Genomic DNA, 24489 nt, shown 5'->3' on the forward strand with positions numbered 1-24489 from the left:
CCATTTGCATGGAATATCTTTTTCCATCCCCTCACTTTCAGTCTGTATGTGTCCCTAGGTCTGAAGTGGGTCTCTTGTAGACAGCATATGTATGGGTCTCGTTTTTGTATCCATTCAGCAAGTCTATGTCTTTTGGTTGGAGCATTTAATCCATTTACATTTAAGGTAATTATTGATATGTATGTTCCTATTACCATTTTCTTAATTGTTTTGGGTTCGTTTTTGTAGGTCTTTTCCTTCTCTTGTGTTTCCTGCCTAGAGAAGTTCCTTTAGCATTTGTTGTAAAGCTGATTTGGTGGTGCTGAGTTCCCTTAACTTTTGCTTATCTGTAAGGCTTTTAATTTCTCCGTGGAATCTGAATGAGATCCTTGCTGGGTAGAGTAATCTTTGTTGTAGGTTTTTCCCTGTCATCACTTTAAATATGTCCTGCCACTCCCTTCTGGCTTGCTGAGTTTCTGCTGAAAGATCAGCTGTTAACTTTATGGAGATTCCCTTGTATGTTATTTGTTGCTCTTCTCTTGCTGCTTTTAATATTTTTTCTTTGTATTTAATTTTTGATAGTTTGATTAATATGTGTCTCAGCATGTTTCTCTTTGGGTTTATCCTGTATGGTACTCTCTGTGCTTCCTGGACTTGATTGACTATTTCCTTTCCTATGTTAGGGAAGTTTTCGACTATAATCTCTTCAAATATTTTCTCAGACCCTTCCTTTTTCTCTTCTTCTTCTGGGACCCCTATACTTCGAATGTTGGTGCGTTTAATGTTGTCCCAGAGGTATTCTGCTCCCTGGCAGTTATTTTCACCATTTTATCTTCCAGCTCATATATATGTTCTTCTGCCTCAGTTATTCTGTTATTGATTCCTTCTAGAGTATTTTTAATTTCAGTAATTGTGTTGTTCATCACTGTTTGTTTGCTGTTTAGTTCTTCTAGATCCTTGTTAAATGTTTCTTGTATGTTCTCCATTCTGTTTCTGAGATTTTGGATCATCTTTACTATCATTCCTCTGAATTCTTTTTCAGGAGGTTGCCTATTTTGTCTTCATTTATTTGGTCCTTAGGGTTTTACCTTGCTCCTTTGTCTGTAACAAATTTTTTTGTCGTTTCATTTTTTTTTTGATGGATGGTGCTGTATTTCTGTCTTACTGGTTGTCTGGCCTGAGACGTCCAGCACTGGAGTTTGCAGACAGTTGGATAGAGCTGAGTCTTGGTGCTGAGATGAGGACCTCAAGGAGACCTCACTCTGATTGATATTCCCTGGGGTCTGAGGTTCTCTGTTAGTCCAGCAGTTTGGACTCGGAAGTTCCCACCACAGGAGCTTGGGCCCAGCCTCTGGCCTGGGAACCAAGATCCCACAAGATTCATGGTGCAGTTAAAAAAAAAAAAAAAAAAGGAAGAGAAAAAGGAGCAGTATAATACCAAAGAATAAAAAACCAAATAAAATTAGACAGATAAAAAATATATTAGGAAAAATAAAACTATATTTGAAACAACTGCAGCAAGGTAAAATAAAACCACAACAGAAAAAAGAAAAAAAAAAGGGTGGGGGGGAGGAAACAAGCCAAAAGGAGAGATCACTAACAAAGTAAAAAGAATAAAATAAAATTAGAAGAGTAAAAGATTTATCAGGAAAAATAAAAATATAAAAGAATCAACAACAATGAATCAACAAGGTAAAACAGGACGCCAATCCAGAAGAGGAAAAAAGAAAAGAAAAAAAAACCTTGGCCATGGGGGCGGAGTTTAGGCAGGGGCAGTGTTTAGGGTGAGGCGGGACCTAGGCGGGTGGGGAGGTGACGTTTGAATGTGGGGCGGAGCCTAGGTGGAGCGACGTTCAAGCATGGGGTGGGGCCTCTGCTTAGGACCTGCGCAGAAGGGAAGAGGCAGCACGTGGAAAGGAGGGCCTCCGGAGTGTGGCGTTCTGGAGCTTGGAGGCACGGCCCTGAGGAGGGTGTGTGGGTGTGGTTTAGGCCCAGCTCGGGGTCTCCGAGTGTAGAGGTGGGGCGCTGGGGGTGGGGGTGTAGGGGCGGGGCTTGGGCTGTGCGCAGCAGGAGGGAGGCTCAGAGGGCAGAGGATTAGGCCCGGGAGCCCAAGAGGCTTGCCGGTGCCTAAGTGGACAGGGAAAGCACTGGCCCCGTTCCCTTCGCGCCCCTCCCCCACCATCACCCCGAGGGTCGCCCCTGTCCCCGCTGGACCCCTAACTGTGGGTGGGTCCCACTGGGTGTAGGAACTCGTCCCCTCCCCCAGCCACCCCTCAGGGGTGCCGTACCCGAGGTCCAGCCTTTACTTTTGCTCGCCCTTCCCTCCCTCCTGCTCCCTCAGGACCCGCATGGCTGGAGGGGGCCTTGGTGGGCAGAGGATCAGGCCCGGAATCTCAGCAGGTTCCTGGGGGCCCAAGTGGGCAGGGGAAACCTGGCCACGCTCCCTTTTGATGCTCTGCCCTCCCAGTGGTACCCGTTTATCCCTTTGGGCGTGGGATCCTTTCTGGTCCCCCAGCCGCCCCACAGGGTGCCAGTCCCATCCCACTTCTCCTCCCCCTTCACTCCCCCCCATGCCCCACGTCCTACCTGGTTGCTGGGGGTTCCTCCCGTCCCCTTAGATGTCTGTGGTCCCCCACACCGTGCCTGGTAGGTGCCCTAGTTGTGAGGAGATGCGAATTCCACATCCGCCTAGTCCGCCATCTTGACTCCCTGCCTTGTTATTTTTGTTGTGAGGATTTCCACATCTGAAGAATCAGCAAATTCTCCCAGACTTTGTGGCCTGGTTTTCCTCAGGGAAGACCTTCCAGACACCCTCCCACATCTTTATAACTTCTACACGTTAGAGGTCTCGAGGATTAGCCCTCAGACCTTTTTTCTTTCTACATTCCATCTCTTGGGGGTTCTTATTTGGTTTCATAGCTTAAAATGTCATCTATACACTTGTGAAATTTATGTCTCTAGCCTGGACCTGTCCATCAGACTTCATCCTTACATATCCAACAGCATCCTCTACATCTCCACTTAGATACCTAGAATGTGGCCGAGCCTCAGTACGTCCAGAACCAAGCTCTGACCTGTAGCTCCATCCCTCCCCCAACTGCTCTTCCAGCCCATCTTGCTCATCTCAGAAATGGCAGCCCCATCCTAATGGTTCCTCAAGTCAGAAACCTTGGAGCCGTCCTCTCCTTGCATCCTGTATTCCAGCGGTCAGCAAATCCCATTGGCTCTACCTTCAAAGTATAACCAGAGTCTGACCGCCTCTACCGTGATCTGTATCACCTACTTCTCTTGCCTGGATTATTTTAGCTCTACCTGTTCTCCTTGCTTCCTCCTTTGCCTCCTACCCCTTTATTCTCAACACAGGAGCTAGAGTGATCCTGTTACTGTAAGTCAAATCATGTGTATGTCTTTCCTCTGATCTACAGAGTCTGCATGATCTGACCCTCACCCCCACCCCGTTACCTCTCTGATCTTCCCCTTCTTTTCCCTTCACTCTTTTCCTGAACAAGCCATGTGTGTTTCCTCTCCAGGGCTTTGCAACTTGCTGTTCCTCTGCCTGGGACATTCTTCCCCTGGACGCCTGCATGTTTCACTCCCTCACCTCCTTCAGCGCTTTACTCACAGTGAACCTTCCACAGTCAACATTTTTGGTGTTGCAATACCTCAACCCCTCCTATATCCCTTTCTTGCTCTAATTTTCCTTATAGTACTTATCTCCACTTAACGTTATTTTGCATACCTAAATAAGTCCCAGGAGGACAAGGATTTTGTCTATTTTGTTTCCTACTCTATTCCTAGTACCTAGAACAATGCCTTGCATATAGTAGGCACTCAATAAATATCTGAGGAATGAATTTATCTGCCAAATGTTTACTTATGGTCACTATGCACAAAGAATGGTGCTTAGAATTGGGAGGGACACAAAAATAAATTAGACTGTATAATGCTCTCAGACTGTTCTCGATAGCATGACAGAAAAGACATGTGCATAACACCTATTTTTAGAATCATTATTTAAGTGCCATCCCGATATGAGGCTTTAAAAGAGAGAGATCTTACCCTGCCATCTGTTCTACAAGGAAGTGGCTTCAGGCACCAGAGTGGTCTTAAGCTGGGAGTGAGGTGTAGATGGGGATGGAAGAGCATTCCAGGTGTGGACGCCCATGTATGTGGAGGCGGGAGCTTTCAGACTCGATGTGCAGAATGAGTCACTTGGTTTGCAGTTCCATTTTGTCTGTTTCTAAGCTTCCCGTAGGAGATACGCCCTGGAATATTCTGAGTGCTCGGTTCCCTTTCTGCATGTCTCCTCTCTTAATCTCTTGTTTAACTGCAAAGTAAAAATCATTTGTGTAGGCTACCACTGGACAACAGGTAGGGGCCAGGCCTTGATTCATGGAGGGAAAAGCTTAGAGGTTATCAAGTCCTGTGTTTCCCAAGCTTACTGCTTATCAGAGTCATCAGTGGAGTTTTCTAAAGCCACTCCAGGCCTACTTCATCTGCATCTCCGGAGAAAGGGCCCAAGAATCAACATTGAAAAACAGAAGGAGACTATAGTCTGGAGGAGGGATGGCGCCCTCCATCTGCCTCTGCTGGGTCATTCAGGTCTGGAATGGCCTTCCAGTGCAGCCCATTCTGGTTTTGAACAGCTGGGCTTGATAATAGCTCATTCCCCGTTTCCTTCAACTGTCGTTCCTATGATGTGGCTCCTGACACCACTGTCCTAAGCCTCCTTACCCTGCCTCTCATCCAGTTCTCTGGCAGACATTCATTGAATGCCTGATGTGGGCATGGTTTTCTTAGCTCTTTTTCCCCCAAATCCCTCTTCCATTTTGATTACCCTTCTCTTATCCCAAGAAATGGTTACTCAACGGGTCCATAACCCTTCTGAGGATTCGGACACAGCTTGAGCCAAGATTTATCTTTGTATTGCACAGCTCTGTTTGTTTTCTTTTTAAAGAATGTGTACAGAAGGATACAGTCAACAGGACTTCTAAGCGGTGTGTGTAACTTAGTGACGAGAACCAACTAATGTCCCACCATAATTTACGTGTCAATTACAAATCATTCTTTTTCCATTACTTAAAGGAAGACCTCTCCAATTGTCTACCAAGTAACAGTTTATTATCCTAGGATGGTTTTTTGAACGTTATTTTGAAGTGATGAAAAAACTTCTCATTTAAAATATTTTACTTTGTATAGAGTTACATCGGCCTCTCATTCTGACATCACTAACCCTTTTACTTAGTAAGAAGCTGGCGACTCTTGCGTCATTTCACCTTTAGTACCAACAGTTTTGGCATTTGTTAACTTTATGAAATGCCTGCCTTGGCCGACTACAAAATGCAAAAGATGCTCTTATAATTTGTTCCATAATTTAAAACCCTGTTTCATTTATTTAAACTCCTGGGCAGTAGATGTTTTCTATTCTATAACATCTCAGTGAGTCAAGGGGAAATCCTCTTGTTTAAGTACTGATGCTTATTGAATTTAATTATTGATATTGAATTTAAAGGTGAGCTCGAGCCAGTTCATAAATATAACGATAGATCCAAGAGGGTCTCTGTCTGGGTTGAATCAATCAACAAAGGCAAGAATTATAAAAAGAATGTATGCCCACTTTCTCTTTGGACTATCTTTACTTACATACCTAGAGCAGTTACTATCTACAGCCTCTCTTATATAACCTGCATGATTATCTTATCTCCAATTCTGGGTCAATTTCAAGAGGAAATTAAGTACCCATGCGATTATATGGCTTCCTCATTCCTAACTTGAATAATCTAGAAAGTGTGTTTAATGGTAAAACTTCAGGCCTAAGCATTTTATTTGGGAGAGGGTTTCATTTATTCACTCAATAAAAATTTCACTGCGCGGTTATGTGGGTTGGATACCATGGTATACATGAGGGTTACTGAAATAAACGAAGCACAGCCCCCGCCCTCCTGGAGCTCTGAGTTTGCCGGCGGAGACAGCAGATACACATCTTGATGAGTTTTAATGTGCTAGTGACCGTGATGAGATTTAATGTGCCAGTGACTGCAGAGTGCGGGCGGCTGGAGACTCCAGGTGCTAACACAGTGTCCGCTTGTGGGCAGTGGTTGCCCTGAATGGCTGGCACCCCATCTACTGATGCTCACTGGATACCGAGGGGAGAAGGCCCGAGACCCTTTGGCCTGATCACTGTCTGGGCAGAAGAACCTGTCTCAGTGAGGGAGAAACGGGGTTCTCCTGTCCTGTGTCATAGACTCTGAGGACTATAGTCCTAGTAGAGCCTCCCTTTCCAAGTAGGAATAACAACAGGGTTTTCAGAAGGGAATCATCACAATATACTGTCGTTATGCCTGCTGAGTACTAGCTGGGCTGCTTCAGGCAGCCTAGAGGCTGGCGAACATTTATGGTCATGGGGGCAACTGGGCCATCATAAATCTTCAACCCTGCTTGCCTTTGTAACAGCGGAGTTAGCTTGTTGGTGCAAAGGCCCATCGGGACTCAGACTAAATCATTCAGGCAGTCGCTCACAAATAATTATGGAGTGCCCACTAGGTGTGAGGCCTTCTTCCCCCATTTATGTCAATATTTATTTTTTTATTTTATTTTATTTTTTTTGCGATACGCAGGCCTCTCACTGCTGTGGCCTCTCCCGTTGCGGAGCACAGGCTCCGGACGCGCAGGCTCAGCGGCCACGGCTCACAGGCCCAGCCACTCTGCGGCATGTGGGATCTTCCCGGACCGGGGCACGAACCCGCGTCCCCTGCATCGGCAGGCGGACTTTCAACCACTGCGCCACCAGGGAAGCCCTATGTCAATATTTAGCGGAGTAGGAGCAGGCATCGGATTCTTGAATCTAATTTCTGTTCTAAGGACTTTTTGAAAAAATTGGTAAGGTGGTTTTGAGTGTATCATCTTCAATCCAAATTGTTCTCTGCTCAGGACGAAATAAATAAAGCTTTGGGGAAAGATTAGACCATTCAGCACCTTTCTGGGAATAAAAACGTAGTAAATGCAAGAAATTTGCCCCCCTTGTTATTTGTCACCGTTTTTTCCCTTTGAAAAATAAATCTGTAGTTCAATCCATGCATTTGTTAAAATGCAAAAGTATTGGCACCCCTGCTCCTGCTCCATCCGCCAGTGCTGGTGCTCTCAGATGAGTGTCTGTTCCAGTAGCTGAAGTCACAGATGGAGGCGAGGTGACAACCCGCTGCCTCACTAGTTGAAGTTTACTTTGTGACTGAATCAGAATAACAGAATTGGAGTTTTGGGGATTACTGGAATTGTATGTGACTTGCCCAGGGTCTAAGTTACAAAGCTGTTATCGTAAAGGGGAAGCTCTATCATAATCAGGGCTGACAGCATTTATGGAAGACAGATGAGAATTCCCAGGTTTCAGGAAGGCCTGGGCGTCCTCCCCTCCCCTGCCCGCGGTGCCACATAAACCTAGTAACCTTCCATTCACCACTGACTAAGCCTTGAACTTCTGCTGCTTGCCTCACCCCTTTAGTTCCCAGACACGTAGCCTGGGGGAACGATTCAGACTGTCCTAGAAGGACTGCCGAGGGGGTTACAGGGGATTAGCAGCCGAACTTGCCTTCCTCCGGCCAGGCCACGTACAAGTGGAGGATGGGGGAGTATTTCTGTGGGAGAGAGAAAGTCAGGAGAGGGATCCAGGGTGAAACCTCAGCCCCGCCTGAGAATTTAAACTGGACCCGCTGCAGGTTCAGTTCAGGTGAGGACTGCTTTCTATTCCCTGTCCTTTGTGTAGGAGGTTCCACTGTGGACCTCTTCTCACCAGCACCTGCTTCCAGAAGCTGCTCCAGCAGACCCGTGGCTCCGGAGGGCACTTGGCTTGCGTGTAAAAGGCACCACGTGTTTGAATTGAATTTGATGTTAAACCCGTCCCTGGGATCTGTGAAGTGAGGGAGAAGGGGGCCGGTGGCCCCCTTAAGTTAAAGTTAAAGGGCTGCTTGTAGGTTGGCAGATTGCTGAATTCCAGGCTGTTATGGGATGTCTGGTGGTAGGTATCGCCTTCCAGTGTGGAAGCAATCTGCCTGTGACATCAGTCCCCTGACTGCCACGGTCGATGAGGTGGAGGCCCTGGGTTAGGCCCTGCTCTGGCTGCGCTGTTGTCAGATGACCTCCATCCCCCGCGGGAGGAGGGCAGCTCCTTGATGAGGGCTGGTGGATGGCTCAAGTCCCCCTGCCGCAACTTCCTTTATCCTGGGCATTCTCCTGTGTTTAAGACCTGCGCAATTACAAAAGCTATGGAAGATGGCTTTTTGGGGACTCATTTCCAAAATAGAGGCCCCGGCAGGAGTTGGGAAACACTCAGGTGATCGCAGCAGTGCCATCTGTTTGCAGAGGGTCCTGAGCAGCAGCAGAGCAGCGGCGGCCTTGGGCCTGGAGAGAACCTCCCAGGCCCCTGATTTGGTCGGGACAGGGCGGCCGGCTCCCGCTCGCTTAGCTGAGCTTTGCTGCCACGGTCAAGCGGCAGCGTGCCTTTGGGTAGTGGCCACCTGCCTCCGTCAGCATCCTCTGTGCACAGGTGTGGGTCTCCCATCTTGTTCGTGGTCTAGTCCTCAGCACCCAGCCCCTGCCCAGCCCCTGGTAGGCAGCCAGTGTAGAATGAAGGATTTTAAAGGGCTGTGGAAATCAGCCACCACGGACAAGGAAAGGCTTTTCCTTTTTTTGTTGTCACTATCTTAGAAGACGCTCAGAACCTCTTGAAGCAGTGGTTCGCAAGCTGTAATTGGCCTCAGTTCCCCTGGGCTCCGGTTACCTGCGGGGCTTCTGAGTTCCTCTCTACACGCTAGGGTCCAGATGACCCTGAGGGGGTGCCCGGGAATCTGCACCTCCACAGGGGGCTTCGGGGGCAGGTATTCCATGCATCATGACTTGAGAAAGAGACCTTCAAGTTTCTAGCTGAGAAGTGCTCTGGAAAAATCTCTCCAAGTGGGGAATCAACAGTTGGAGAAGGGAGCTCTTGCCCTTTCCCCCTGCTTTCATCGTGCACCTGGGGTTTCCCAACCTTTGATTTCTTTTGCCGTCCCACATTGAGTCTCCGAGGCACACTTTAAAATTCTCTTCAAGTACACTTTAAATCTTCAGTGGCATGGTTGCAACCAGCTGACATTTTAAAAATTGAGTACTTTTGTAGGAGAACAATAATAAACAATTACTGGACATACATTTTAAAAACATGTAAGTTTCCAAATATCAGATCTTAAAGAAACTCGATTTTAGCCCCAGGAGACTTAGCGATACATCACAACCGCCCCTCCTGGTGTCAGGGTCCTAATTACTTGCTTCTACAGAACAGTTGAGGGTTTTTTTTTTCTCAGTAACCTTGAACCCTTCTCTACCCAAGTCTCCAGACTTGGGCTTATCCTTTGCACCCTAAGGAAATCCATCCAGTTCCAGCTTCCAGCCTGGGGAGCACTCCTTTCTCACTACTGACTGCAGGGTAGTGGGCACTGGCCCAGCCCCTGGCTCCCGCCCTGTGGACAAGTCCCCTCAGGGGCAGATGTAACAGACTCAGAGAACAGCAATGTCTAAATCAAAAAACCTCCATAAGATTTGTCACAGGTGAGGCCCAGGCCTCCAGCTGGCGGTTTAGCATGTTCTCTGGAAATGGTTAGTCATTCCCAGACTTGCCCTAAAACCCTGAGTCCATTTGCTTCTATCTTACAAAGGGTGTGGTCCGTGGAAATTTAGAGTTGCTTCCAGATTGCCGTGGGTGCCCCGGCTGCTTCTGATGTGCCGAGTGCCTGGAGGGCTCCCTGGCTGCTGGCCCCCCACCACTGACAAGGCTCTGCCATTCTCCCTCGCTGCTCCAAAAGTCACGGAAATCAAAGGGAGAGAGCTTTTCCCCCAACAGTGCCTCATCCTGAAAGACGTAGAGCACACGTGTTGGGTCAGGTTGTCCGGGTTTGAAACTAAACCTATCAGCCCTGTTAGTCAAGACCCTGACACACTCCATCTGTAAAATAGAGATGATAATAATACCCACTTCTGGGAATTGTTCATTCTTTAACTCAAAAAATGATTATCAAGGGTTTACTGTGTACCAGGCCCTGTGCAAGGCGCTGCTCTATGGACTTGGAGTTTAGGGAGGGAGACCAACAGTTGGAGATTTTATCTGTTGGTAAGTGCACAAAGGAGAGATGCATGATGTTAGGAACGCACTTTTCAGGGGTGGGGAGGGGGACCTCATTACAAGGGAGACCAAGGAAATAATTGCTGAGCTAATGAGTATTGCATATCACATATGCACGCAGCATGTGCAAAGGCCCTGTGGAGGCCTAAGTGGGGAGTGTGAGGAGGAATTAAATGAGGCTGGAGAGGAGGCCAGGGGCCCGGCATCCAGAGCCTGGTAGGCTGTGTTAAGAATTTGGCTTTTAAGAACGATGGGAAACCGCTAAACGTTCTCAGCAGGGAAGTGACAGATTTGTGTTCTCAAAGTTGGAAGCTATTTGGAGGGGGAATGAGAGTGGATGTGTGGAGGCCATTAAGAGAGTCCTGGAATAATTTAGGCAAGAGATGATTTAGCTTAGACTTGGAAGGTGGTAAAAGTGCAGGTTCAGGAGACAGTTAAGCCGTGGAATTGATAGACTTGGTGATGATTTGATGGTGGGGACAGAGGGAGAGGAGGGGTCGGGGGCAAGGTATCCTTGAATAGTCACATTGCCTACACAGAGTAAGCCCTCATTAAATGTAAATTATTATGCTAATTATAAAGCAGCTCTCCCTTTGGTATGCTGAGTTCTCATGGAAACTCTCGTTAAATGACTTTTAAGGGGGGACGAGAGGGCTGGCCTGTCTCCCTGAGGCTGGTGTTTGACCAATGGCAGTTGGGCCCATGTACCCTCTGACAGCGATGTGGCCCTTTCGGCATGAAGTTGAACCCTCCACTCAGGCCGAGCAGGCTCCTTTCAGTCTGCCCCCAGGGTCCTCATCCTACACCCTCATCCTGGTCCGTGGTGGAGCTAAGTGCCTGGATACACCTAAGTTGGCTGAATGTCATAGTTTGACTCACACTTGGGACCTTTTACACCTCCGTATACTGTAATAAGGATTCACATGGCCATTAACGGGAGGGTCAGCCTCTCACACTGCTGTGTGTTGTCACCACCAAACAGTAGTCTTTCTCTCTCTTTTTTAATCAGTAGGCTTTATTTTTAGAACAGCTTTACATTCACAGAAAAACTGAGCGGAAAGTGCAGAACTCCCATACACCTGTCACGGTCCCCGCCCCTCCCTCTGTTTCCCCTGTGATTAACAACTGGTATCTAGTCTGGTGTATTTGTTAAATTGATGAGCCAATATTGATACGTTATTATTCACTGAAGTCCATAGTTTACATTAGGGTTCACTCTGTGTGTCGTACATTCTGTGGGATTTGACAGTAATGACACGGATCCACCATGACAGTTTCATGCAGAGTGATTTCCCTGCTCTAAAAATGCCCCGTGCTCCACCCATTCAACCCTCCTTTCCTGTGAGCCTCCACTGATCTTTTTACTGTCTCCACGGTTTTGCCTTTTCTAGAATGTCATACAGTATGACTTACATATACAGTCTGTAGTCCTTTCAGATGGGCTTCTTCACTTACTGATATGCATGAAGGCCCCTCCGCGTCTTCTCGTGACTTGATAGCTCCTTTCACCAAGTCTTTTGAATTCCATCTGCACCGTGGCTACCGGTCTGTACCTGGAGGTCTCCTTGTGGAAATCACAATTTCTTTTCGGTGCCTGGCGTATCTTCCAAGCGGCATTTCCACATCATCTTCTCAGTCTTGCGCTTCTCCGCACCTGTCAGTCCTGAAGACATTTGGCTGATTTAGGAGCCTTCCCAAGACAGGAGCTGGAAAATGACTGGATTCAGTGTTCCGTGTTCAGGAAATCACAGTGACTCCATATTCCCATCGGAATGATTCAGTGAAAGTTTTGGTAGCTGGGAGAACTGCCTTCTCTAAGAATTGGGCTGTACCACACTTTGCGTTATTATTGCCTTTGTGACACCCTGGGGGTAAATTGAGGGTTTCCAGCCTAAAAAGTTTTGCTTGGTCCTTAAGCAGTTCTACTGCAAAGGTGAGTGTATACCATCTTTTATCAGAAGACGTTCCTGGCCAGATCACTGAATGGATGGGAAGCGGGTCATAGCCAAGTGTGACTTCTTGGAGACAGGCTGCACGGCCATTGCCTCTTGCTCTCCTTGGACGACATCAGCCCTGTCCTTTGGCACACTATTCTTCCCCAGTGTCCTCATTCACTGCCTGCAGTCCAGGACCAATTTGAGGTTATTGCTGAGTTGCCTTGTTCATATTATGTTTTGGAGCTGCCCGGTCCCTCCTGTCTTTTCATGGTGTCCTAATGTCTGTGTCCTCCACTCCCCCGGTACCCACTTGGGAGCTTACGTGAGGTGTTCCTCATGATGCAGGTGCTGCCATGGAGATGAGAGGGTCAGAGGCCAGGCAGTGCTGTCAGTCAGCCCAGGGAGCATGAGGATGGTGGTTGAGCATCTGCTGTAGCCAGAGCCTTTAGGATGTCCGGTCCCCACTGTCCTCAGGTATGCCGTGGCTAAGAAGGTTGTCCCTGTCATCCTTATGATATGCCTTAGCCACCCCTTATTTTCAAATACCTTGTTAGGGACAACCTCCCAGTTTTCTTGTCACTTTGGCATTGTTATAATGTTCATATGCAGAAATGCAGAACCAAGTGTTATTGTTTCCAGAAAGCTCTGCATCTGGGGATTTTTGCTTACATTTTCTTTTTCTTTTCTCCTCTTAATCCTTATGTTTTTGTTTTTTGTTTTTTTGTCTTTTGTTTTTTGTTTTGCCGTACGCGGGCCTCCCACTGCCGCGGCCTCCCCCGCTGCGGAGCACAGGCTCCAGACGCGCAGGCCCAGTGACCATGGCTCACGGGCCCAGCCGCTCCACGGCACGTGAGATCCTCCCAGACCGGGGCACGAACCCGCGTCCCCCACATTGGCAGGCGGACCCCCAGCCACTGCGCCACCAGGGAAGCCCAGTCCTTATGTTTTTGAACAAGTTTTCAATGTGCTAGGTCTTTACTTACCATTTTCAGTCATCAGGAATGAAAGAGTTCTTGGAAGAGACATTTACATGGAACTTTATTTATTTATTTTTAAAGAGGAATGAAGTGATCAAAAGTGCCCAGTCAACTGAGCACCTTCTGAGGTCATGTTACCATTTGCTACTTTGCACTACCTGGCCAGGCACCTGCAGGCCAGCTTCTTATCCAGCCCTGAGAATTACAGGTGTGGGAGACAGGGTTAGGGAGGTGAGTTATCTTGCCCCTCGCACGCCAGTTGTAAGGGGGAGGGACAGAATTTAAACCTGGCCCTGTCTCCAAACTCCGGGCACTGGGCCTACCACTATGTGTCCCCTGCCAGAGGGGTGTCATATGTGCTGAGAAGCAGAGCCACCTGAGGCGTGTGTGGGAACATGCAGGGTCTGACCCAGATCTCCCTGGTGTCCTTTTATCACAGAAGGATGTGGCCTCATGAGCTCCTGGGACCGAGGATGGGACATATAACCCTTTCTGCCCGGACTCTGAGTCCTTTTTTAAAAACCTTGTTTGGAGAGTTATGATGATCTCTCCAGAGACAATCCTTTGTTCAAACGAATTGCTAAGTGTTTTAGGAAGGGCAGAGATTTGGGGGTAGAGGAGGCCCCCACCCCGGCTGCCCTGTGGAAGGGGAGTGGCATGCATGGAGGGTAGGGAAGGAAACCGGGGTGCAGCCTGGGGAGAGCCCCTCAGCGGGCTCCACGCTTTCCCAGGCAGCATCTAGGTCGTCTCCCCCAACATTCGGCCTGGGCACCCTCGCCAGGTGCCCTCCCTCACTGCCAACAGCTCACACCCACCGTCGCACCCACCGAGCTCAACAGGGGGCCTTGAGGTCAACTCCTCGCAAAACGCTCCGGCTCAGCCCCCCTTGTTAACCGGTGCAGCTACACATAGAGGAGTTTGCCCTTTGAGGTTTGCATTAGCGGTGACCCAAATAAGAACAGAATACATTTTGTGCAGTCGCCCTGGTCTAAGCCAGTGTCATCTCTTACCCAGTTATTTCTGCAGCCTTGTAAGTGGTCCTGCCTATGCCCTCAGCCCTTTCTTCACAAAGCAGCCAGGGCGAGCCTTTGTAAAAGGTAAATCAGAGGGGATATGGGGATATATGTATATGTATAGCTGATTCACTTTGTTATACAGCAGAAACTAACACACCATTGTAAAGCAATTATACTCCAATAAAGATGTTAAAGAAGAAAAGAAAAGAAAAGAAAATCAGATCACGCCATGCCCTGCTCAAACCCCCAGAGGCTTCTGTCTCAGTCGGGGTCCAAGTCAGAGTCTTTACAGGGGCCCTACCCCAAGTCCACTGCAGTGACCCTGGAAACCTTGCTTCTCAGACTTACCTGGGCACCTGCTCTGTTCCCCTTCGGTGCTCTTCCCTCAGATTTCAGCACAGTCCTTCTTCAGGTCTATTCTTCAGATATTTCTCTCACTACTCTGACCACCCTATTAAAATTCCAGCCATCGTATTAGCCCCTGTCCTTCTCCTCTGCTGTTTTTTCTTGAAAATATTTATCACCATGTGCTACATCATATATTGTACTTAGGTGTTTATTGCCTGTCTTTCCCATCAGGGTTTTTTTTTCTTTTAATAAATTTATTTATTTTAGTTATTTATTTTTGGCTGCATTGGGTCTTTGTTGCTGTGCGCAGGCGTTCTCTAATTGTGGTGAGCGGGGGCTACTCTTCGTTGCGGCGCACGGGCTTCTCATTGCAGTGGCTTCTCTTGTTGCGGAGCACGGGCTCTAGGCGTGCGGGCTTCAGTAGTTGTGGCATGTGGGCTCAGTAGTTGTGGCGCACAGGCTTAGTTGCTCCGCAGCATGTGGGATCTTCCCGGACCAGGGTTCGAACCTGTGTCCCCTGCATTGGCAGGCAGATTCTTAACCGCTGCATCGCCAGGGAAGTCCCCCCCATCAGGGTTGAATCTCCGTGAGAGCAAGTATTTTTGTCCCTTGCTCATTCTTTATCCCCGGCGTCTAGGAAGTTTCTGGAAGATAGCAGGTCCTCAGTAACTAGATGTCCCATGGATTTTCACGTGACCAGTAGTGTGGATCTTTATATCTCTGAGCTGGTATTTGTTTTATATTGTTGATTGTTAGGGTGACAGTCCTCAGCTGGGCTGCTGTGACACGAGGATGTGCCCCGAGTAATTGGTTCAATGATAATAGTGAAAGGACCAAATAAAAGTGGTGAACTATCAAAAAATTAAAACATATTCTGGGTGTTTGTAAAATAACGTCAGTGGTATCACAGTGTATTTTCTTAAGCAGGAGGAAAGGGGGGGCGCTCGGGACAGGGCATGCCCTGTGGCTTTTCTGCTTTCTGCTGCAGCCGTCATTTGTATGCGCTGATGCCCCAGAAATGAACCTTAGCTGTGGGGAGTGTGGTATAAAGGGGCGTCCAGACCTGCTCTCCTGGGCAGCAAGGACAGCAGCCTCTCTGCATACTATTTAAACCATCCCTTCAGTTCATCATAGGATGAAGTTCAGTCAGGATATTTTAATCTTTTTAGAGGAGGACTTTGGGGGATTTTGCTGTTTGAGCAAGCCTTTGAAGGTTATTTAACTTCTAAAACAAGCGTGTATTAGGGTCATGTTAGTAACGTGGGATGGTACCATTCGCCAGTGTTGAAGTTGGAATGACCTACAATTGTTTACCCCATTTTAGTTCCATTTAAGGCCTCTCCTGCCCCAGCCCCTCGAAGTGGCCCAGTGGATGTGTGCCCATCAGGCAGCGGACCCCATGCCCGTATTAAAAATAGGCTCATCTCCTCTCCCTTCACGCAGCTTCCCAGCGCTTTAAGCCTCCCCGCCTCAGTCTTGATTTGTTTATGCCTCTGGCCTTCATGGTCCACAGCTACAGGTGACTTTCCTAGTTTATTTCTTTGTTTCACTGGAGCACTTCTTCCTGAAATGGGAGGTAAACATATAAGATATTAGGCCTGATGTGTCATAAAATGTCTATAGTTTTTCTCTAACTCCTAGTCGACAGTCTTGGGGGATGTAGGCATCCAGGTTGGAAATCGTTTCCCTTCAGGATTTTGGAATGATTGTTCCCTTGGCTTCCAGCTCACAGCGTTGCTGTTGGGAATCTTGGTGACGTTGATTCTCTGTCCTTCTGTGTGTGACCTGCTTTCCTCCTGAAAGCTTCCCAGATCTCCGCTTCGTCCCCAATGTTCTGGTGTTCCACAGTGATGTGCATAGGGTAGGCTGGGCTCCTTTTTAAGTAGAAAAAATTTCTTGCGGATGCCAGGGCTGATTTAAAGATTTAATACGATAATATTTAGATATGTACCACTTAAAGGGAAAACTCTTTATGCTATGGTTCTTCCGATTAGAAAATCAAAATTGCAAATTAAACACAAAGTAACCAGCCAACGGAACTCAGATGTCCAACGTGAATCACCTGGGACGGCTGATGTCATTCTTTCTGTGAGAGGAATTAGGTACAGTTGGGGGTAGCACAGAGTCCTTTGAGCGATGGCTTCGGGCTTCACTTGGTGTGAATAAGTAAGTCAGTTATGCATTAAATCTACTCTCCGGCCTTTTTCTCATTAGGTCATTAACCTAATTCTGCTTGATGATAAACACAGGGCTGATCTGATTATAGAATGGTCATCCAGACGATTCTTAGAATAAATGTGCTTGCTTATGGAAATGTTTTTGGGTTGTCATTAAAATGAAAGCATGGGGGCTTCCCTGGTGGCGCAGTGGTTGAGAATCTGCCTGCTAATGCTGGGGACATGGGTTCGAGCCTTGGTCTGGGAAGATCCCACATGCCACGGAGCAACTAGGCCCGTGAGCCACAACTCCTGAGCCTGCGCGTCTGGAGCCTGTGCTCCTCAACAACAGAGGCCGCGACAGTCAGAGGCCCGCGCACCGCGATGAAGACTGGCCCCCGCTTGCCACAACTAGAGAAAGCCCTCGCACAGAAACGAAGACCCAACACAGCCAAAAATAAATAAATAAATTAAAAAAAAAAAAATGAAAGCATGAAATGTAAATAATTTCACAGAGAAAATAGTAATACTCACATGGTCCCTGGGAGGCGGCGTGCCTCTGTTCTTCTTAGGTTTTTCCTACATCAGTTTCCCCGTAGACCTGTGGAGGGGAGCCCTGGGGAGTGTGGGCTGTCAGAATAGGCCAGTGCCCCCCGACCCCGACCCCTGCTGCCCACGTTTCTCCCTCACTGCCACGGTGTCCACCGCACTCTAATCTCACGGTCCTTCACGTCCATATCTTGGGACAGAGATACAGAGAACTGGGAGCCGCTGTCACTTTCGGGGAGCCCTTAAGCTGTGTGTTGTGGAGCGTGGAAACCATCATCCGTTTTCAAGCTGTTTTAGCGTTCCTGCCCCCTTCACTGTTGTGGAGATCGGCGAGCATTTGTATTTTTTTAACAGCTGACGCCACGCTTGACGGGGTTCGTGGTGTGGATTTTCTGGCGAGTTGGAAGTGTGTGTGAGTGTGCATGTGTGTTTTCACCGCAGGCCGTCTGTTTCGGGAGCACAATACTTGTTGCACCACTGCATCCTGGTGCCTGGGCCCCGGGTGGTTGCAGGCCCGGCTGAGGTCCTGCCTGCGCGGGGCTGTGCCTCTGGCCCTCGGCGCTACCGTGTGTCCCTGTGCAGTGGCAGCGTGGGGTCCCCCTTCTGCATAGGGTCAGTGGCTGCTGGAGGTGGCTTCCCTCTGAACTGCCTGTTGGTTTATGAGTGTCTTCGAGGTCCCAGGCATGCTCTCTGTCACTGCATGTTTCTTCAAAACCTCACGGGCTCAAAACCTGCACCTTCCTTCTACCTTTCCCTTCTCCCTCCTCCAACATCCAGTTCATCTCCACATTCCACCCCTTTTCCCTTCCTGTTTAAAATCTTTCCATTCTTGCCACCGCTGGCATCCAGGCCCTGATACCTCCCACGGGATGGCCACGTCTCAGCAGCCTCCCCTGCCCCCTCCTCGTTCCCGGGGCCCTGCTGCTGGGCCAGCTCTCCCAGCATTTCCCACCCTTGCTCTGGAGCCCTCATGGGCTACAGTCTCTGCAGGCTGAGGAGAAACTGGCAGCATGAAGGCTGATGGATTTTGTTTGTCTTTCACAATATTTTAAAGAGTTGTAAACCAACTTAAAAAAGAAAAGGTATTTTAGCATTAAAAATCTGTATTTTCAGGTTTTCTGAAAAGTTGGAAAATCTGGCAGCATAGAGCACGTGTTCCTAAAAGGTTACAAGAGTTGGAAATGGAGGGTTGTTTTGTTTTGCTCTTTGCTGCCTTTCCTTGGGGCATGCTTTCTCTTGTTTGCCGCACTCCTCACTACTCCTTATAGCCCCCCACCTGCCTCAGCTCTCATTCTGGCTTTCATAGTCATTAATATTCATAGCCCAGAGCTGTCTGAGCCCCAGGCCAAGGACCTTTCTACACCCTGTACTTAGAACAGCCCTTGTATTTTGCCTTCTGGGTATATCATTCTGCCTCTTTTGCGTGCTCTCTCTCCCCGTCTGAACCTATCCAAATCCTGCCGTTCCACAAGGCCAGCTTACATGCTCTCTCCTCTGTGAAACCCTCCCCGCCTGCCCCCTCCTTAATCATAAAGCACTTTGGGTTTGTCTCTGTCTTTTGGTGCCGTTGGATATCATTTGTTTCTATGCTTCGGCTGCCCCTCCAGAGCAGGGCCTCACAGTGTTGATACAGTGCTCGTGTATGGTGGATGCTCAACGCCGTACAACCAGAGAGATGCACAGACATGGTCAAGGGCCTCGTTCTGTGGGTATCAGCAGGAAGGTGAATATAGGATGCTGTTAGCTGGTGACTTACCCCAGCCACTCCTAAGAGGTTGTTTCGTTTTTGTCACCAGAGCCCCGTTTGCAGATCTATTTTTAACGTGGGGAAATCCCCCAGAGTAGGCTGTGGGTGTAGTCACTCCCTGGTAAGTGATTTGATCTGTCACCAAGGTTATTCAGTGATACTGCTTTATACAGAAGATAGAGCTCAAGAGAACAATTGAATTTGGACTATTGCTGCACTCGTTAAAAATATTTAATACCACATATACACAGGATTCTATGCTGGATACTAGATCGGTCTTTTCTGCCTACGTGCACCTCCATGACCCCCATCTCTATGTCCTCAGTGGGGCTTTGGTTTCAGTATCGCCGACCTGCAGAACCCACCCTGCTCCACGCTCCTGGCTGAGCCTGACCTCCTCCTGGCCTCTGAGAGAAGTGGGTGGGGGTAATGAGAAGCTCATAGGTTGGGAGAAAATGCCGATGTCTAGTGATTTGTTGTAATTACTCAGCCAGTGAATACTTGTTTCGCATCGAGCCTAGCCCAGGGTTTCCCCGCCACATGCCCTTGGGGCCTGGTAGTGACCTTGCGATGCTAGCTGTTTTCTTTATTCCTGTCAAGCTCCTTTGAGAGGGGAGGAGGCTTTGCTTTGTCTGGGCCAGAGGGTGAGTGGACTCAAGGGCCGACCCGTCCAGCGGTGTGAAAGGCCCCGTGTCTGGTGCAGCAGTCACTCGCCACGTGTGGCAACTGAGCCCTGAAACGTGGCTAAGGTGACTGAGGAACTGGATTCTTAACTGTAGTTCATCTTAGCGAATTTAAACTGAAATACAGCCCGGACCTCAAGGGTTGGGAAAAATGGGTCAGATGCGGTCAGCGCCTGCGGGAGAGCCCAGTGCAGTCGTGCTGAGAGGACACCTAATTGCAGAAGCTGTTGCGTGGGTGCGACTCTGCTATGCAAGTAAAAGCCTGTTTGACCAAACTTGGCCGGGCTTCAAAGCTGAACGGTGTTTGCAGGGAAACCCGTGGCTGTGCTGTTCTGCTGGGGGCATTGTTCGCTTATTCTTTTATTTCCTTTCAGAACAGCAGACACAGAGCTCCCCTTAGCTGTGATTACTTGAACAGTTTCTACAACCTGCTTCCTCTGCTTGATTTCATTAAACCGTGACATAAATACATACTTGGTGCCCAAACCACGTATAAATGCTGAACCCAAATGACGGTTTTGGGGGAGGAGCGGGGGAACTTAGGGGGAGGCTGTATAGACGGTTACACAGATTGATACTTGTGGGTTTATCGCTTTTGCTTGGCTTTTCTTGAACAGAGTCAGCTGAAATCGGTTCTGGGTATTTTGACCTCACACGGTGGTTATTAAAGCCACGCCAAGCCATAGACGTAGGTGAATTAGTCTTGAGCCACTTTTGCTAGAATACACACACAACGTGTGCCCGGCGCTGCTCCAGAGGCTGGATGGCTGTGGCTTCAGCCTTCTTTGGCCTGGGGAGGGTCCACGTGGTCCATGTGTGATTTATCCACACTGCAGCTTCCCAGCTGCAATCTGTGTTCATGGGCTGCCAGTTGTTCTACAATCCAGTGAGTTTCTTTGCTGGTGTTTCAGTTCCCACTGGTCCTTTCACTGTGGAAAGTCTGGCAGACCCTTGAGAGCTGTACCACTATTGGTGGCTCCCCAAATGACTCCCCTCTCCCCCTGCAGTCTTACTTTCAGCCACAATTCCAAATATACACAAAATAGGAAGTCGGGCATAGGCCACATTGGGGCAAGAGAATGCCAGGATGGAGGGGACGCAGTCGCCAGGGAGGCTGGTACCCATACGGGGAAGCACTGCGCAGCATCCTTCCTGAATGGAGTACAGCCTTGGGATCCTCCAGCATCCTCCCCCGTGATGGAGGCCACATCTGTACCCATCTCCCTGCTCTGCCCTGGAGGGGGCTTAAAAATGGCATCTCATTTGAAACAGCAGCTCTGTGCCAGTCTGAGAGACAGACTGGCTGGATGAAAGTGTGGGATGGATGGCTTCTAGTGAAGGAGGGAAAAGCCACAGCCGCTCAGCCGGATCTAAGCGGAGGGCAGTGATGCTGTGTCCATTGCCATATGTAGATGTCTCAGGGCCTGGTACATACTGTCAAATATTCCCATAGGCAGATACACCTCCACCCCTGTACCGTTTTCCTGATATCCTCGGAAGCCAGGTGACTCTGTTTTAGTTTTACTCCTATCCCTACTCTCCAGTAAGAAGTGTTCTTTCCTAGTTCTAAGATCATTTGAATTTTCTAAGGAGATATGCTTTTCTTTTTTTTTTTTTTTGCGGTACGTGGGCCTCTCACTGTTGTGGCCTCTCCCGTTGCGGAGCACAGGCTCCGGACGCGCAGGCTCAGCGGCCATGGCTCACAGGCCCAGCCGCTACGCGGCATGTGGGATCCTCCCGGACCAGGGCACGAACCCGCGTCCCCTGCATTGGCAGGCGGACTCTCAACCGCTGCGCCACCAGGGAAGCCCAGGAGATATGCTTTTCTTTTTCCCATTTTTTGTTAGTATTATTATTAAAACTTTTAAAAGAGATTTTAACCTTAATAAGGCTAAGATGTTAGACTTGCCCCTCTGCTTTGGGTTCAGTTTTCCTTCTGCTTTATCTGAGCTTTCCAGTGTGGATTGCATATCTCACCGTAGTAAAGAAACATGTCAGCACCTCTATTTACAAGGGTTTTAGGAACTCTGTGTCAGGAACTGGAGGCAGAGACCAATATATATATTTCTTATTATTATTCACAGTGGTGTATAATATTCCTCAGTTTTCTCAAAACACTTGGGTCGTCACTTTTGTGTTGGAGCAGGAAAGAGAATGGTTGAGCACTATTAGTAAATGCATTTTACTAGAAAGGACGTTCTCAGAAGGTCAGCCTTGCCCCTGAAGACCAGACAACACAGCTGGCACAGAGCGGCTAAGCCCAGGGGTCCGCACAGGTGTCCCCCACACAGGTTTCTCCATGGCTTCTGCAGACACTCCTTGGCCATCCCTGTGGCTGGGACGAGTTGGCCTGCAGGTGACTCCTCGTGGGAAGGGGAAATGCAAAATTACAGCCCTGTCCTAAATGCGATTTTCTCTCAACGTTCTCAGAGATGTGGGGAAGATCAGGTAACAGACAGAATGCGAGGTAGCCAAGACCTACTGTGGGTTGGAGCTGCAGATTCCAAATCAGTGAGGTCTGTCACCGCATTGCAGCTGGACTTTCCTGCCCTCTGTTATGGACTGGATGTCTTTGGCTGCAGGAATATGAAACTTGACTCATAATAACGGGGCTTTACTAGCATGTCGGTGGGCTTCAGAAGTGGTTTGACTCGGTGACGTTATCCAGAACCCTCTTTCCGTACTTCTCCCCACTCTGCCCACTGTGAGTCAGGCTCTCCCTTCGTGGTTGCATGATTGTTGCCGGCAGTTTCTAGGTTACAGGCTTCCTCAGCTGGCTCTCCAGCAGGGACGCTTCTATTGAAAGAGCTTCTGTTCCCAGAACCCCCGTTAGTCTCGGTTGAGTCTGTAACTGGGATTGGGGTGATATTGACCCAAGAGCCCTGCCTCAGAAATGCGTGGCACACTCAGGTTTTCCCAGACCCAGAGCTAGGAAGGGAGATGCGGACCTCCCCTCTCCCCCCAAAAAAGATCAGGGAAGGGTAGATGTTGGGCAGGAAACTGCAAGTCTCACTACTCTTCCTATAATCTGCCAATCCCCCATTACATACTCAGATGTGCAGGTTTTTTTGCCAGAAAGTAGAAAATCGTCATTTTTGAAATAGCGTTACTTTCTACGCTTTGTGACTCTTATGTCTCCTTTGCTCCCTACTCCTCCCTCGGTTCCTTTTCCCTCCTTCCCCTTCCCACCTCTTCTTCCTTTTTTCTACTGTTTCCGCCTCTCTCTCTATCTCCTACTTCCCATTCCTTCTTCTTTTCCTCCCCCTCCTCCTAGTCTCTTTATCCCCCCACCCCTTAATTGTCAACGCATCTATATAACTGAACTAAATTGGTTCAATACAATGTAGTATCTCACTAAACAGAATGCTTTCACATTTGCCCCCCAGGAAGAAGAAATGCCGGATGTGGAAATTGACATTGACGATCTTCTTGATGCAGACAGTGAAGAAGAGAGAGCTTTAAAATTACGGGTAAGCAGCACTCAAAATCTAGAACCTCTGATGGATGCTTGAATCCACTTGGGTCTCCTGAGCTGGCTTGCACTGATTCTGCCCCGGGGCGGCACTCGGGCAATGGCCGCTTGCAGAGAGAAAGCAATGGGATGCTGAGTATTCACCCTCACAAACTGCATCTCTGGTGATAAGGCCGGTCTTGACTATAGTCAGTTCTTAAAGCACCTTACAGATATGAGTTTCTCCAGCCTTAACTTCTTGGGAGAAAGATGGTTCTTTCTTTCCAAGAAGGATGGTTCTTTCTTTCTTCTCTCCAAAGATCCATTTGCCAGAGAAGGAAGTGACGTCCCACAGTTATATGAGAAGGAGAGGGGCTGAGCTGGAACTGGAGTATCTAAGCTCAGGCTTCTGGTCTTGCAGTTGTGGATTATATCATTCATGGAATTAATTTCTAGATAAGATTGTTTACTGTATAATTCTGTTTAATAAAATAACCTTTATTGGAGTATGCTCGCCTGATACAATGGATGTTGAGATGCCCCATGTCTCCTTTGTCCAGAGCAATAAATTATTTATTTCCCTTCCCCGAAGGAAGTCAAATCTATCATTTTTAAATCTGCATTTGGGAGTTTCTAAAACCAATTAACCTTTGACCTGCCATTGTTCTTAATGTTCACTGATATCTACCGTTAATGGCTGTCAGTTATCACTGATGGCAAATGATCACTAAAGGCAAGTAAAGGGCACATACGAATGTGTTTAATGTGTTAACAGTTGCTAGTGTCTCTTGAGTGGTGAACAGTCTCAGCTTAATGTTTATCTCTTGTTGGTAAATTTAGCTGGGAGAAGATAGCATCCTAGTTCTGAAAGTTACAATACAAAAAACAAAAAAACAGGCACCAGTTCTATAAAAAATGTAATGACATAAAATATTTTTCTTAAAAGAAAGAACTTGAAAGGGGCTTTGGCTGCCATCAGGTCACCCCCTTTGGTTCCCAGGGGAGGACAACCAAAGCCTGCTGAGGTGTGACAGGCTACTCTGTGGTTAAATCACAGCCAGGCTCTCACTCTTCACGTCCAGTGTGATTGTCACCATCTCTTACAGGCTGTCTCAACTTAAGTGTATCCAGTTCATTATTAACCACATTGGCAGCCAGAAGGACGGGTATGTGTGTGTGCTTCTGTGTGTGTGTGTGTGTGTGTGTGTGTGTGTGTATTCTGAAGAGTGCAAGGCATTCCTGCAAAGGAAGGGTACTTTTTGTATCTTTGTATCTTCAGAGGACTTTTTGTATCTTCAGAGGACCAACAAATGCTGAAATAAAGTGTGGTTCTAGGTAGTCAATATGAAAAATTGATTTACCATGTTAAGAATAATACTATAAAGATGAAATGATTTTTGACTTCACTTTTAAAATGATACTGAATATTAAAACTTCTGTGTATTTCCTTCTAGGAAGCTCTCGTAGACTGCTACAAACCAACAGAGGTAAACAAA

General features: G+C 48.0%; 1 protein-coding gene across 1 annotated transcript in view; it reads left to right on the forward strand.

Annotated features, from left to right (window-relative positions):
• Positions 1 to 24489, forward strand: part of PPP1R14C (protein phosphatase 1 regulatory inhibitor subunit 14C) — an 86602-nt gene that overhangs the window by 42866 nt on the left and 19247 nt on the right. The window contains exons 2-3 of the mRNA XM_079939479.1: positions 22929 to 23012; positions 24448 to 24480. Coding sequence (XP_079795605.1) covers positions 22929 to 23012; positions 24448 to 24480 — 117 coding nt within the window. The remainder of the gene's footprint in view (positions 1 to 22928; positions 23013 to 24447; positions 24481 to 24489) is intronic.

The sequence above is a fragment of the Stenella coeruleoalba genome (genome assembly GCF_951394435.1).
Source record: "Stenella coeruleoalba genome assembly, chromosome: 12".
Lineage (NCBI taxonomy): Eukaryota > Metazoa > Chordata > Mammalia > Artiodactyla > Delphinidae > Stenella > Stenella coeruleoalba.